The sequence below is a fragment of the Solenopsis invicta genome, chromosome 13, assembly GCF_016802725.1.
Source record: "Solenopsis invicta isolate M01_SB chromosome 13, UNIL_Sinv_3.0, whole genome shotgun sequence".
Taxonomy (NCBI): Eukaryota; Metazoa; Arthropoda; class Insecta; order Hymenoptera; family Formicidae; genus Solenopsis; species Solenopsis invicta.
The window spans coordinates 9,522,249-9,536,327 of NC_052676.1; the positions used below are offsets into that span (position 1 = coordinate 9,522,249).

The 14,079-nt window shown below is 30.6% G+C and overlaps 2 protein-coding genes across 3 annotated transcripts; one reads left to right on the forward strand and one right to left on the reverse strand.

The window, feature by feature from the left end:
* Positions 1-4,187: 4,187 nt before the first annotated feature.
* Positions 4,188-8,067, reverse strand: LOC105204345 (probable cytochrome P450 6a14). The gene is made up of 5 exons (XM_039456927.1): positions 7,580-8,067; positions 6,187-6,544; positions 5,797-6,027; positions 5,406-5,651; positions 4,188-4,613 (listed from the first exon to the last, which is right to left on the reverse strand). Exons 1-5 carry the CDS (start codon positions 7,895-7,897, stop codon positions 4,450-4,452), a joined length of 1,317 nt encoding a protein of 438 aa, XP_039312861.1. The 5' UTR covers positions 7,898-8,067; the 3' UTR covers positions 4,188-4,449.
* A 1,934-nt stretch (positions 8,068-10,001) lies between these two features.
* On the forward strand, positions 10,002-13,802 carry LOC113005178 (THAP domain-containing protein 1). Of its 2 annotated transcripts, XM_026140369.2 has the most exons (3): positions 10,002-10,898; positions 10,987-11,170; positions 13,167-13,802. In XM_026140369.2, exons 1-3 carry the CDS (start codon positions 10,834-10,836, stop codon positions 13,200-13,202), a joined length of 285 nt encoding a protein of 94 aa, XP_025996154.1. In that variant the 5' UTR covers positions 10,002-10,833; the 3' UTR covers positions 13,203-13,802. The 2 variants fall into 2 exon arrangements, with proteins under 2 accessions (XP_025996154.1, XP_039312351.1); XM_039456417.1 differs by lacking the exon at positions 13,167-13,802 and having other exon boundaries at positions 10,987-12,671.
* Positions 13,803-14,079: the final 277 nt, after the last annotated feature.

A 14,079-nucleotide genomic window follows, 5' to 3' on the forward strand; every position in this document is an offset into this window, starting at 1 on the left:
ACAATTTTGTGGACCTTCCCCGAATGGCATATAAGCGTAAGGATGCCTTTCTTTCACTTTGTCTGCGTTAAAGCGCTCAGGATCAAATTTATTTGGGTCCGGATATATTGACGGATCTCGATGCAGCCCAAGCATCGGTATTGTTATTAATGTCCCCTTTGGCACGTGAATGTTTACAGTCGGTAAGTCGATTTCTTCAGTGCATATTCGATGCAAGATAGGAATAGGTGGATATATTAATTTCTGCTTCATACTGCTCACAATCAGAAATTGAGAAATCATGTATTGAGTAATAGAAATTAATTTTTAATAATTAATTGTTAATTAAAGATTATTTACAAATTGTTAAAATAAAATAATTAAAAATCATAAATTTTGATAATATAACTTAGAAATGTTTAATGGTTCAGTAAAGTGAGAAAAATCTAGAAGAAATGCATTTTGGAAATTTTGAAATTTTGTCTAATTAAAATATGTGGATTAATATTGTTGATTTTAATACTCATTATTAGATCAACGTATTGTTAAATTAAATCTACACTTTTAGAAAAGATAAGATTTTATTTTAGAAGTTATTAACGCAGATTTGTTTAATTATATGTTGCAATATGGATTATTTATGATATTAAATTTAAATGTTTGTAGTTGTTATACAAGATGATTTATTTATAATTAAATATATAAATATAACGGAAAATATATGTTGTACGAAAAAATGTTGTATATAAAAAATATTAAGCTTGAAGAATGTCATAAGGCTGCGCTATTCGCATGTATTGTAAATGAGGTTTCTATCAGTGAAACCAATCGATAGTAGCTTTTTTAAACTCTCCTTTTTTATTACAGAAACAAGTTCTACACAAAAAAAATTAAATTTTTATTTGCAACATTTTGTCCTATAAATGCAATTACCAGTAGTTATAAGCATTTAAAGATATTTGTACTACTGTTTTGTGACAGTTGTATTGTGTATCGATAACACGTCGTGTATCTTCAAATATGATAGCAGGTTCCTGATAACATTTTTCATTAAATAAATTTATGCCGTTAAACTACATAAGATTGTAAACTTTAAAGTAAGATAAATAGCACCCAAGAAGTGAGTATCTCGTATATATAAAACTCTAATACGGATAGAAGTTTTATATTTATTTATTTTTTTGGAATGAGAGTCGATATATCAGTTCCGAGTGACGCTATCTTTTACATAGATCGGTAGTTAATAAAATTCTAAGTGTAAATCTGAAAGTTTCTTTTCTTTGTTAAAAAAACTTCGATTAAATAACGATTTCTTAAAAATAATTTTTATTATTCTTTAAACCTAACCTAACATTGCTAATATATCTTTAATTTCAATTATGTCTCTAGATGCTTTGCGCCACACTCTTTCATTATAACAAACATTTGCTTCATTTTTTCTGAAGTAAATGTGGGTGTCAACTTGACGCGCATATTTCGCCACCTTTTTTCAGGCATAAGAAATAAATTGCCGGTTAATGGATCAACCTTTTCATTACAGTACCACCCACGACCATAAAAAGACTTGAATTCCTTTGTCATCACCGTTCGTATAAGATCGAGATCAGCGACCAAATTCGGTTTAAAAAATGTATACATTCCCAAACGCGATGTTCCTTATATTTCAAATACGCATCATGGAAAAATATACTCCTGTTGACAAAAACTTCCTTTTTATTCAATTCTGTCCCTTTATGTTTTACGTAAAAATACTGGCAGTAAAATAAATTGTCAAATACATAATAATAAAAATAAGGCAACAGATACAAAAATAAATAGTAAATAAAATATATTCCAAAATATAATTACCAATTACAATTTAATAAAATATAAATTATAGATAATGGAAATTACACGCATATATAAATTTAATTAATTTATTATTAAATTTTGTGCTTGTTGGTTATTTATTTTTATTTATTTTTATTTTCAAACATAATTTTTGTAATTTTTATTTCAAAAAAATAAAATAAAAAACATGGAAAGTTGTATACGGGGAAGTAAATATTTATTTACGTGTCACATATTAGTATTAGATTAAAGTACTTTCCTACTTGCGCTTTTCCAGTTACGAGAGGTGTTACATTTCCAATTGGTACTACAGATTCGATATAAAAGACACCTCTCTTGCGCCAGAAATTGAATATTACATATTTATAATAAATGTACACAATACTCATGATAATGGAAAAAGCCGTAATTAATTCCGCAAATACCATCTGAAATGTAGAAATACAAATTTTTGTTTGAAACATTAACATTATATTATGCAAGATATAATAACATTATTTTTGAAATTTTTTTGTAGTTTATAACGTCCCAGACAAATCGTACATTTGAGTCACAATTCACTTGGTTTGCAATTCACTATTTGTATAAGATTTTTGTGAATTTGTTATTGACGATCGAGTCTTTGACGCTCGTCATAAACGGACGCACTAATACCGTTCAAAGAGAACAAGAGGGATCATACAGAGACGATATTACTGACGGGTGATTAAATAATGAAACAGAATCACTATCGTTAAGCTTTTAGCCGATTATTAGTCAATTATTGACTGTGGTTGAAGTGGTTGAAGTTTAATCTTCCAAACGACGTACGAGATTCTGTGTTATTGTTACAACGCAGCACAAACGTGACTCAACATGAATCGAAGAGTTTAATGAGTTTTCTACAATTAGCTATTAGAATATTCTTTTCATATTCGACACTGATTGCTTAATTCTTATCGCTTGCAACTTATGCCATCGACTAATACCTTATTGTAGAGAGGTCATTAAAGTTCCTCGATTGATGTTGAGTCATGCTTATGCTGCGTCGTAACAATAACATAGAATTTCGTACTTTGTTTGCAATATTAAACATTTATCGTTTTTTTTCTTCTTTTTTCTGGAAAATTCTTATGGTTACCTCCCCCCTCCCTCCCAAGGTGGAGGGGAAAGTTATGCCGGACGCTTACCAACTAAAACCCCATGGTTGTCCAGCCTACAAGGACGAGGGACCCCGAGATCACAAGAATTGCAACCAACAGGCGTCCTCCGAAACATTTATCGCCTCATTGCATTATCGTCTTTGCACTTTCAATATTACTTTTTCTTGCATGTTGTATACGTTTTGTGTCTCAATCTATGATTTTCAGAAAAGTCTTTCGACGAGATTGAAAGATCATTAGTCGATGAATGAAGTCAACCAAAATAGGAGGAAAAAGTGGGAATAACTTGTTTGTCTCTGATTGTGGAAGATATCTCTTAATGCTCAAATAAACAAAGTGTGAATGAAATGTATGCATCTGAGATAAAGCCCAATAATCTCGACAAGGTCAAATGACGAATTTAATATGAGAATTGACTGAGTGAGACTTTCTAATTTCAATTGTTCTTAACATAAGTTTCCAAACAAAATTATTTTTTACATAAACGATAATAAATTATTTATCTTTTAATCTTTTTTAACGAGTTACTACCCAATCCTGATTATGTATAAGGTAAAGCATTAATAATTTAATTCTGCAATTATTTTATATATAAATATTCGTTATATTGTAATGAGCAGTTTCTCTGTATATGTTTGGGATAAAATAAAAAGTATTCTTTTGATTTTTCTGGAATATTTAAAAAACAATTTTTCATGTTCCATGTATATTTACAAAATTTTCTTCAATATGTTTCAGAAAATTTTAATTTTTGACAAACGTTTATAGAATGTTCGTAGAATGAGTTTGTGTATTATCTGAGTGATGATTAATATCATTATCATTTCTCGAATTACTACATAAAGCTTTATATATAATCTTCAAACGATTATCTAATAAATGAAACATGATAGCAATGTCAGCGATCTATCAGAGCGCTGTTTACCAACAGTCTTTTCAAACGTTGCAGTTTAAAGATTAATAGTAAAAAGATAAAAGAATAATACATTTTAATGAAAAAATATATTCTTTCATAAAAGAAGAATATATATTTTTTAATATATATATATATATATATATATATATATATATATATATATATATATATATATTAAGTTAATTATAATACATTATGCAGTATTAACAAGAAACAGTGTTAATAAGAAATAAAAGCAAGAAAAGTTAGTAACAAAAAAATAATACACTATATCAAATAGATTTGATTTATTATCCAATCTTTACTTTTTACATGTGCATGTTTACATTTTTTGTATTACATAAATTAAAAGAGGTAATTTTTACTTAAGAAGAAAATAATTTTGTCGTGACTCGATAATAAGATGCACACCATGTTTCGGTACGAGAGTCGGAGATCTTTCATTATAAGTAAGCGGGACCGGGGTCCGAGAATGAAGTTTAAACTTATATTTCGACAGAAGACTCACGAGCCCAATTTTCGTTTGTAAGTACAATCCTCATATAAATTAAGACAGATAATTTTTACGCAGAAAAGATAATTTTATCGTGGCTCTATAATAAGATGTACACCACTTTTTGGTTGGAGAACTAGAGCTCCTTCATAAAAAGTAAGCGGCACTGCAGTCCGGGAATGAAGTTTGAATTTGTATTTTGATAGAAGACTCAAGAGCCCAACTTTTACTTGCAAGTAGCCAAATCGTAAACCTGAAAATTATATTAATGATACTAATAATATTAACGCATAATAGTTGAAAAATATTTACATAAATAATTAATAAAGGTTTTTCAAATATAATTTTAAAAATATTTATTAAAACTAAAATTTGAAGCAAACTAATGAGAGTCAAGTGTGGTTATTAATGCACGCTAAAATTGTTTATAAAAGTGCAAAACTTTATTAAACGGACAAGCAATGAAACTAAAAATACGAACGTTTCGACTCACTATAGAGTCATCTTCGGCGTAACAGTATTGCCGAAATGCATGTCTTATCCAATTTAATGAGAGAAAATTTTACAGTCGCGCATATGCATGATCAAAGCGTTGCTTTTAGCAATGAGTCTGTATTGCAAACTGACAAATTGTTAGCAATTGTGTATATTATCAGAATTGCAGCAAATAAGACTGTGTATTATCCAATTTGTTGTCGAATTGATGTCTTTAAAAAATGACAGTTTTGGACAGCGAATATGTTACTATTATAACTTTAAATTGGTCATCAAAATTTTGTTGCTCTAGCAATTCATATACAATGTTGCTATGCAAAACTACGCAAAAGTTACATTGCCGATGAAATGAAATAACTTTGATACTTTTACTAGCTGTTAAACTGCTCATATATACATTGCTGCCTGCATATTGCTTCATTCTCCATTCTACATCATTGATGACAAATATAAAACAATTTGCCAGTGCTATAAGCAATCACATATTTGTACGACTTTGCTTAGCCACGAATGGTTAGACGAGTTTTAATAAATTGATTTATATTCTTATCAATGCAGTTTCGGGGGCCTTCCCCGAATGGCATATAGGCGTAAGGATGCCTTTCTTTTATTTCATCTGCGTTGAAGCGCTCAGGATCGAATTTATCCGGATCCTGATATATAGATAGATCTCGATGCAGCTCAAGCAGCGGTATAGTTATTAATGTCCCTTTCGGTACGCGAAAGTTCGGTAGCTCTATTTCCTTAGTGCAAATTCGATTCAAGATAGAAACAGGTGGATATTTCCTCAAAGTTTCTGTAATATAAAAAAGAGGATGGAGAACATCACTTTCATAACACAATAGATTTATTTAAACATATGTATGAACAATGAGATAGTAAGATATCCTTATCCTCTGTGTTTCCGAATATTACAAACACAATATGTATATAATACTTGCCACTGATCACTTTTTGAAGATATGTCATGTCGTTTACAGCATCATAGGTCAATTCACCATGCTTTGTTAAAACTTCATCGATTTCGTTACGTGTTTTGTCTTGTATATCATGCTGTTGAGCTAATTCGTATAATGCAAATGTCATTGTTGTTGCGGAGGTTTCAAAGCCAGCTGCGAAGAAGATAAAACTTTGTGCAGCAGCTTCTTCCATGGTAAGTTTGGTTATGTTTGCTGTGGATAAATAAGTTTTATTACTTTCATGGACAAAGAAGTTTTGAAATGATTTTGTTATTTGATTTATAACTCAGATATATGAACTAAAATATGTAAATTTTTACTACACTATAATAATTTATTAACATAGGAATAAGTATAAACATGTATACTAACATGATTCGTTGATGATCGTTTTGTTATCTTCGGGATCAACAAAATCTCTGTCCATAAGTTGAATAAGCAAATTCATAAAATCATGTCTGACGATATGATGAGCTTTCCTATATTCCACATTCTCTCGAAACATATTTATATAAAACTTGGTAACAGATGGTGGTGTTGCAGGAATAGAAAGGAAGTTCATGACTTGCGGCATATAGAAAATCAGAGCAACCTTTATAGGAGTTATACCGAAATATTTTTTTCTCTGGATTCGGTACTGATTATTTGATTCTTCAATACAGTTAGATTTGACACCAAAAGCTGTCGACATAATTACGTCTGTCGTATATCTGTTCACAAAATTAACAATTAATTATTAATGAATTTATCAAATTTTATAAAACTTACTAAATATAATATTAAAATTTGAAAAAAGCACAAAAATTAATTATTAAATTTAAAGAGATATCAAAGAAGCAGTAACAAAGAAATTAAAAAATTCAGAAATGACAGCAGTGAAAGATTGAAAATAAAAGAGGGTTATTTATATATGAAAGAACTGTTAAGATGTACTTTCTGTGTCATACTATAATATAATTAAAAAATTGAAAAATTACGTATCAAGAATTAAAATTATGTTAATTATTAATTAAATATCATTTATAAGTAGTATGTAAAAAATAAAACAATTGAATTTTATAAACTATTAAGAATATTACTTAAAAATACCTTATTATACAGTAAAATGTAAAATATCTAAACGTGAAACATTTTTAAAATATATTAATTAATTACTTGTTCATTTTAATAATCAATTAGTAAAATAATGGCTCGTATAACATTAACTATAATATTAATCAAAGTGAGCTAATTACACAAGCAAAAGTTAGCTATTGGATTATACGGTTATATTTAGCTATTGGATTACGATTATATTATCAAGTTCTCGATCACTTTCTCGTATGTAAAACCATTTATAGTATCTTTTTTATTTTGAACATAATACTTTTAACATTTGGTCTTTGAAATAAAACTATTAAAGCAAAGTTCTGCTTACTTACAACTATCCAAAATTTGTATGACTTTGGCAATTTCTTTTCCTTTGTGCAACAATTTTGTAAAAAATTTGTTTGTTAAGCAATAGTATATTATTATTTATCGTGTCTCTTGTGGTCGGATAGAATAGTTTAAACTAAAAAGGAAGGTCCTTTACACTCTGACTCTTCGTATAAATCGATGTAAAGTTTTGCTATAAATAGTGTACGCCGTTCATTCTATTTACAATATAATATTTTTATAATATTTTATTGTAGATTATCCATTTTCACCTTTAAATTAAGGAAATTTCTACTCTTTGTTCAAAAAACTTTAATCAAATAACCAATTTTTTTTAAATTATTTACCTTCCAAAAATATCTTTTATTTTGATGGGTTCTCCTACTTGAGCTTTACTTTCCAGATGTTTTACGAGTTCTTCGCTACACTCATCCTTCAGGATAAAAAACATATGTTTTATTTTGTCTGAAGTAAATGTGGGTGTCAACTTGGCGCGCATATTTCGCCATCTTTTTCCAGGCATAAAAAACAAATTGCCAGATAATGGATCAATTCTGTCATTGTCAAAAATTCCACGGTCATGGAAACTCTTGAATTCTTTTGTCAATACCGTTCGAATATGATCAAGATCGGCGATTACCAAATTTGGTTTATAAAGTGAATACATTCCAAAAACCTGATGATCCTTATATTTTAAGACTCCTGACTCCTTAGCCGAGAACTCCGCATTGACGGTAGCGACATTCCGTCACGGACAAAATTAGAACTAATACACGTGAAACGTGACAGATTGATGATGAGATGTTGTCGTGCATGTCATTTTGTTATTATGTGTTTCATTGTGAAAATATGACTTGTCTCGTATTTACCAAATTCGTAAAAATGGACCGCGAGTAAAGTTTCTTTGAATTTTATACATAAAAGTACATTTTTCACTCCTTTCAACAGCTATCCGTGTGTTTTCCTGTCTGAATAGGCGTCACTTTACGTGCTTTTTTTACGACTATTTACTGACTGGTAAGCAAAAAAAGGATAATCGTTACCGATATTTAGAAGTGTTTTAAAGCCATCTGATTAATCTGTTTTATCCAAATTGGCTTTATTTACAAATGGCATGTTTGTTATGTGCAAAATTATGTGATAGTGTGTTTTTCTGTTTTAATAGCTTTACTTTACATGCTTTTTACGACTATTTACTGACTGTTAGGCAGAAAAAAAATAGTCGTGACCGATATTTAGAAGTGTTTTAAAATCATCTGCTTAGTCTGTTTTATCGAAATTGGTTTTATTTACAAATGGAATGTTTGACAAAATTACATGTCATTTCACGCAATTTCTCGCTTCTGACGTCATGACTTCAATATGGCCGCGGCAAGTACTCAGGAGCCTTAAGTAGGCATCTTGGAAGAATACGCCTGTTGACAAAACTTTTTTTTATGCAATTCTGCGATTCCCAATAAACAAGAAATAATAAAACAACATTTAGAAATGTTTTGCATAGTTATAATCATTTTAAAGTAATACTGTTAAATATTTCAAAAACGTATATGACTTTTTTGGAAACGTTGTTGAAATGTTTTACAAACATTATTTCCAAGTTATGGTCACGTTTTGTTTTCATTAACGTTGTATAACGTTAATTTCGATATATTTGAAAATATTATATAACATTAAATATCTTACCAAACATCATGTTACAGCTATATAACTGTTAGTTATAATTTTGCATTTAACAATGTAACACTTTTTGTATAATAGTTATATTGTTGAGTAAGAAATAATATAATAATTAATTATTATATTATATAACTGTAACTTTGTGTTTGCTAAGGTGGTAATAATATAATGTTAATAATTTTATTCTTACAGAGTTTCTTCTTTCAAGTAAAAATATTATAAACAATAACATAAATCGCCAATTTTTTAAATATAATTTTCTAATAATTATCAGTAATAATTAAAGTTGATATAAGTTATAAAGATAATATAAGTTAAATCAGTGACATATAAACAAAATGTAATAGCTGAGAAAATCTTATTAATACCATTATTCACATTTTATGCACTAACGTTGTTAAAAATATTTTAAATTAAAATTTTAATAATTGTATTCATCAAGCTGTTCTTTAATAGATTGTAGATTCAAAGATGACATAGAGGAAGGAAGGGAGTAGTAGAATATTATTTTGCTTTTTCTTTAAATAACTTATTGTCAGTAAATATTAATACGACACAATTCTTTTCAATACTAATTTACTGAAGAGGGAAAAGAATACGCTTGTGAGATAGCAGGAAAGTCATAAAATATTAATGTCGTCCACGTTTGAAGGACTTACACACCATGTAATATAATTTTCTCTGATCTTAAATTATAATCAATAATCATAATTTAGCAAACTATAAATCGGCACGTTTGCAACTTTTGGCTAGATTTCTAAGTCAACATCTATTGCCCTACTTGTAATCGCTCACGTATAGTAACAACGGCAGTTATATTGCACATGTTACTATTTGTTAAAAGTACTTGCCTACTTGCATTTTTCCAGTTACGAGAGGTGTTATATTTCCATTTGGTACAACAGGTTTGACATAAAAAATACCTCTTTTGCGCCAGAAATTAAATATTACATATTTATAATAAATGTACACAATGCTCAAGATAACGATAAAAGCTCCGATTACTTCCGCAAGTACCATCTTGGTTCTGAAATATAAAATAAATATAGTTTAAAACATTATGTGACGTAGCCGATGCTATCGAGTGCCGATGCCACGCCAGTCCGGTAATGTGTTCTATCAAGGTTGCAATTAGAATCAAAGGACAATAACCGTATAATATAAATGTTCAAACGGGAAAGTAAAAGATAGGATGTTTTGCGTGTTCGTGGCTTGCACGCTAGGAAGTGTGTGTCGAGTTAGGTAGCTTCTTCTCTCGCTGCTTCTTCGCTCGCATCAGCGTCGCCTGAATTAATGCTGTTCTACAATGAGTTGAAAACGCTCCGTCGCCAGTTGCAAAGAATGGCAACCAGCGCTATTTCCGGTAGCAAGAGGGTAACGCGTTGCCAAACGAGAGTTGGCCAACTTTTAACTTTGGCGACAGCAACTGACAATCGCACCATCTTAACCCTATAAAGCGAATTGCAAGAGCGTAGCGGAGCGCGGCGAGAATTACGACAAATGTGATTTGTGGTAGGACAATTTTTGGTAGTGATATCTTGAACGTCTGGTGTTCACATATCTCGTTTAACCAAACTTTCAATTTGCACCTTTTGACAATCTCGACATTCAAATGTGGATTAGGCGTTGAAATTACTTACAACTTGCAATTGACAACTAGTCACTCGCGATTTGCAACTACGCTTTGCAACTCTTTGTAGACACAGATATCTATACTAAACTAGATCGCTATCTTCGGCTGAATAGCTGTATCCGGCAGGATATCCGGATTCGGCCATCTTACCCAACAAGAAAATGGTGTCTACGCGTAGGTTGGGTTAGTGCGTATGTGTTTGACAGGTTTGACAACTGAGCCGGTTGACCGCTGAGCACCGTTAAGTATATTAATTGTGATTATCGAGTGTGTGTTTTCAATATCGTGTCATAATGCCAAGCAATTGCTGCATAACGGGTTGCAAAAATAGCAATAAAAATAGTTTTCATTTATTCAGGTAAGTAGAATGTATATGTTTGTAACATACGAGTTGTATGACATTCTGAGATTATATTTCAAATAAGCATTACGTATACACGTTTCAGATTTCCTTTAAATCGGCCTGACATATTGCAAATGTGGATTAACGCAATTGGAAGAGAAGGTTTTCAACCAACTAAAAATCACCTTATTTGCAGTGCACATTTTAAAGCTGAGGACTACATGGACAGACCAAACACAAGTGGTGTACGCTTGAAAAATCTTGCTGTGCCTTCTATATTTTCTAAGGTTTCTGCTCCTGCATTCATACCTAATATAACTGATTATGTAACGAATTCACCCGCTGCAAGTTCGTCTGCAAAAACTTGGAGGAGTATATTAAAGAAACCGATCAAAGATATCGATCAATTATCACCTAATGTTGATTCTGAGAGCTCAAGTACTTCTTCATTAAAACATACTCCAATTGTATTATCTGAGAGTCCAAAAGCAACTACCAGTGCAAATTCAATTGATGATACAATTAAAATAACCACGGTAAAGAAACGGAAAATAATGGATCCTTCAGTTTATTATTTAAAGATGCAGAAAATGTCTCCAAGAAAACAACGAATGCAAAGAACAATTAAGTCATTGAGGCAGAAGGTATCACGAAGAGAAGAAAAGATCCGTTCATTGGAGAGTCTATTAAAAACATTACGGTACAATGACAAAGTATAAATACTGTGTCTGATACAATATATGTATTTGAGCACCCAGCGTCATTGATTCTGTCCCTCGAAAAATTTTCCAAACTGAGAAGTCGTTATCTTTCTACAAACAATTTATAATTAATGTAACGACCAATAAGCTCTAGTCGTTACATTAATCATAAAATGCGAGTATGTAGAAAGTGTTGACTTCTCAATTTGGAAAATTTTTCGAGAGACAGTACTCTCTGAGACAGACTGACGCTGAGTGTACAGCTTTGTAGACATAAAGTTGACATACTCAAATATATGTAAACTCTTACGAAAAAATATTAATTAATTGTGATTATCGAGTGTGTTTTTTCGATATCGTGCCATAATGCCAAGCGAGAGCGGCATTAGTGATTAGAGTGGCATTGGAGCGGCCATTTTGTTGTAGGTAATATGGCTGAAACCGGATATCCTTCCTGCCTCAATGCTGTCATATGCTAATGCCACAGGTTAGCGATCTAGTTTAGTATAGATATCTGTGTTTGTAGACCAACTTTTAAAGTCCCCAGAAGCAGAGGGCCATTTAAGTGCCGCGGTCTTTGAGCGTGTTAGAGGGGCTTTCGCGTTACAATTAATATTAATTAAGAGTTGATAAGAATAATAATTTTTAAATTCTTTTTTTATTACTACTATTGTTTACATCAGATAATTTGTAATGTTGAAAATTCGTAATTTGTGATGCGCAATTCACTATTTACATCAGATTTTCGAATAGACCGACTGTCTCGACAATGATTCTAAGCAGAACAGGGAGTTATCACGACGTCAAAATAATGTCAAAGTGACTGGAAAATGATCATTAAAAGTCACTTTTTGATTCACTTTGATGTCATTTTGACTTATTGTTTTGCTTGGGATTCTATATCTACGATGAAAACAGCCACTATAAAGATTGGCTATGTGCGCATTTGCAAAACTGTTTGCAAAGTTTATCATCATGTTAATGTGACAGTGATGATAATTAAATGCATACTGAATGTCTAAAGTCACGTCCGCGGAGTCAAAACATACCAAGAAATCAAGTCAAACAGTTCTATGTTATATAAGATTTGCGCATTATAAAACTCATTAATTATAATTGTTTTTAATTAATGAGTTTTGTTATTTATGCTGTAAAACTTACGTAATATAGAATTATTGATCGATTTGTTTTCTTGATATTTAATCTTTTACATCTTTTTTGTTAAATTTAAAAAGAATTATTACAATTAAATACAGTTAATATTAATTAAGTGTATAAATTAATTTGGTGCATTTTTCATAAAATTCAAAGTGCATTCACATAAAGTTAAATACAAATTTAATGTCCGAAATAATTTCTATTATTTTCTATGACTTTATCGGACGATATCATACGAAAAGAGTTTATCTGTTTTGATTCAATAAAATCATCAACTTTTTTGGACATTGTCAATTTTTTTAATGTTTTCAGCCAGATGATATTGAAACGACTGATTGTGAGATAGGTCATAATTTAGTAGAGCTAGATGAATGAGCCATAAAAAATTACCCAATGTATAAGTAATCTTTCGTTTCTTTTGCAGCATGTAATTGTACGAAAATGTATATCGTATGCGTGAGTGCGAGTAATTGCTTCGGAAGAAATGATTGTATTGCCTCGCCAACGGGAAGTGTGACAGGAGTTCCACGTAACACATGCAGCAGATTAAAATCTTAAGTTCAAGATTTATTGTAGCAGTGCCGAATAAATCGATTTACAAAGGCTCGTTGCGTTCGCTCGCGTATCATTGAGAAGCCGAGAGTGTTATCGGTTCGAAGTTTGGAGCAGGAGTAAAAATGAAGAAATTATCGAAAGCAATCACCGGCTCATCTCCCCACGCATCTTTATTCTCGGAAAACGCCGAACTTCCCCGAAACGAGGCAAAGAAAGGGAAAAGTGGGATCACCGTAATGGGTGCCCAGCGCTAGACGTTATGCCGTTCGATTACGTACCGAACAGTAATCGTAGAACAAAAGCACTTGCCTAGTCTCTATCCTCCTTTTAAATTATTTCGACTTGATGTAGACTATTGTCCCAATAAATGGAAATAGAATAAAATGGATAGAAATAGACCATGTATGTGGTTATTGCCGAATTCAAATTTTTAATTTTGTGAATTTATTTCAACCCAATTAATATTTAAGAATTCCTTGAATCCATTTTAAATCATACAGTTGGATTGCACGAATAACTACGAAATATCTGTTTTTACAATAAAAAAAAAATTATGTAGTACTATGTAATCCATTTTAATCCACGAAAATGGAACTGAAATGAAGTGATTTCTATTTTTTCAAACAAAAAGAAGTTTTTGTTGATTACGTCATCCACTTTAATCTATGACATAGAATTGACATGATGTAATTATTTTTTAATCTAAAACTATTCATATAAATTAAATGTATTCAAATGTATTCAAATAAATTAAAATAGATTACAAATCCATCCATTTAAAT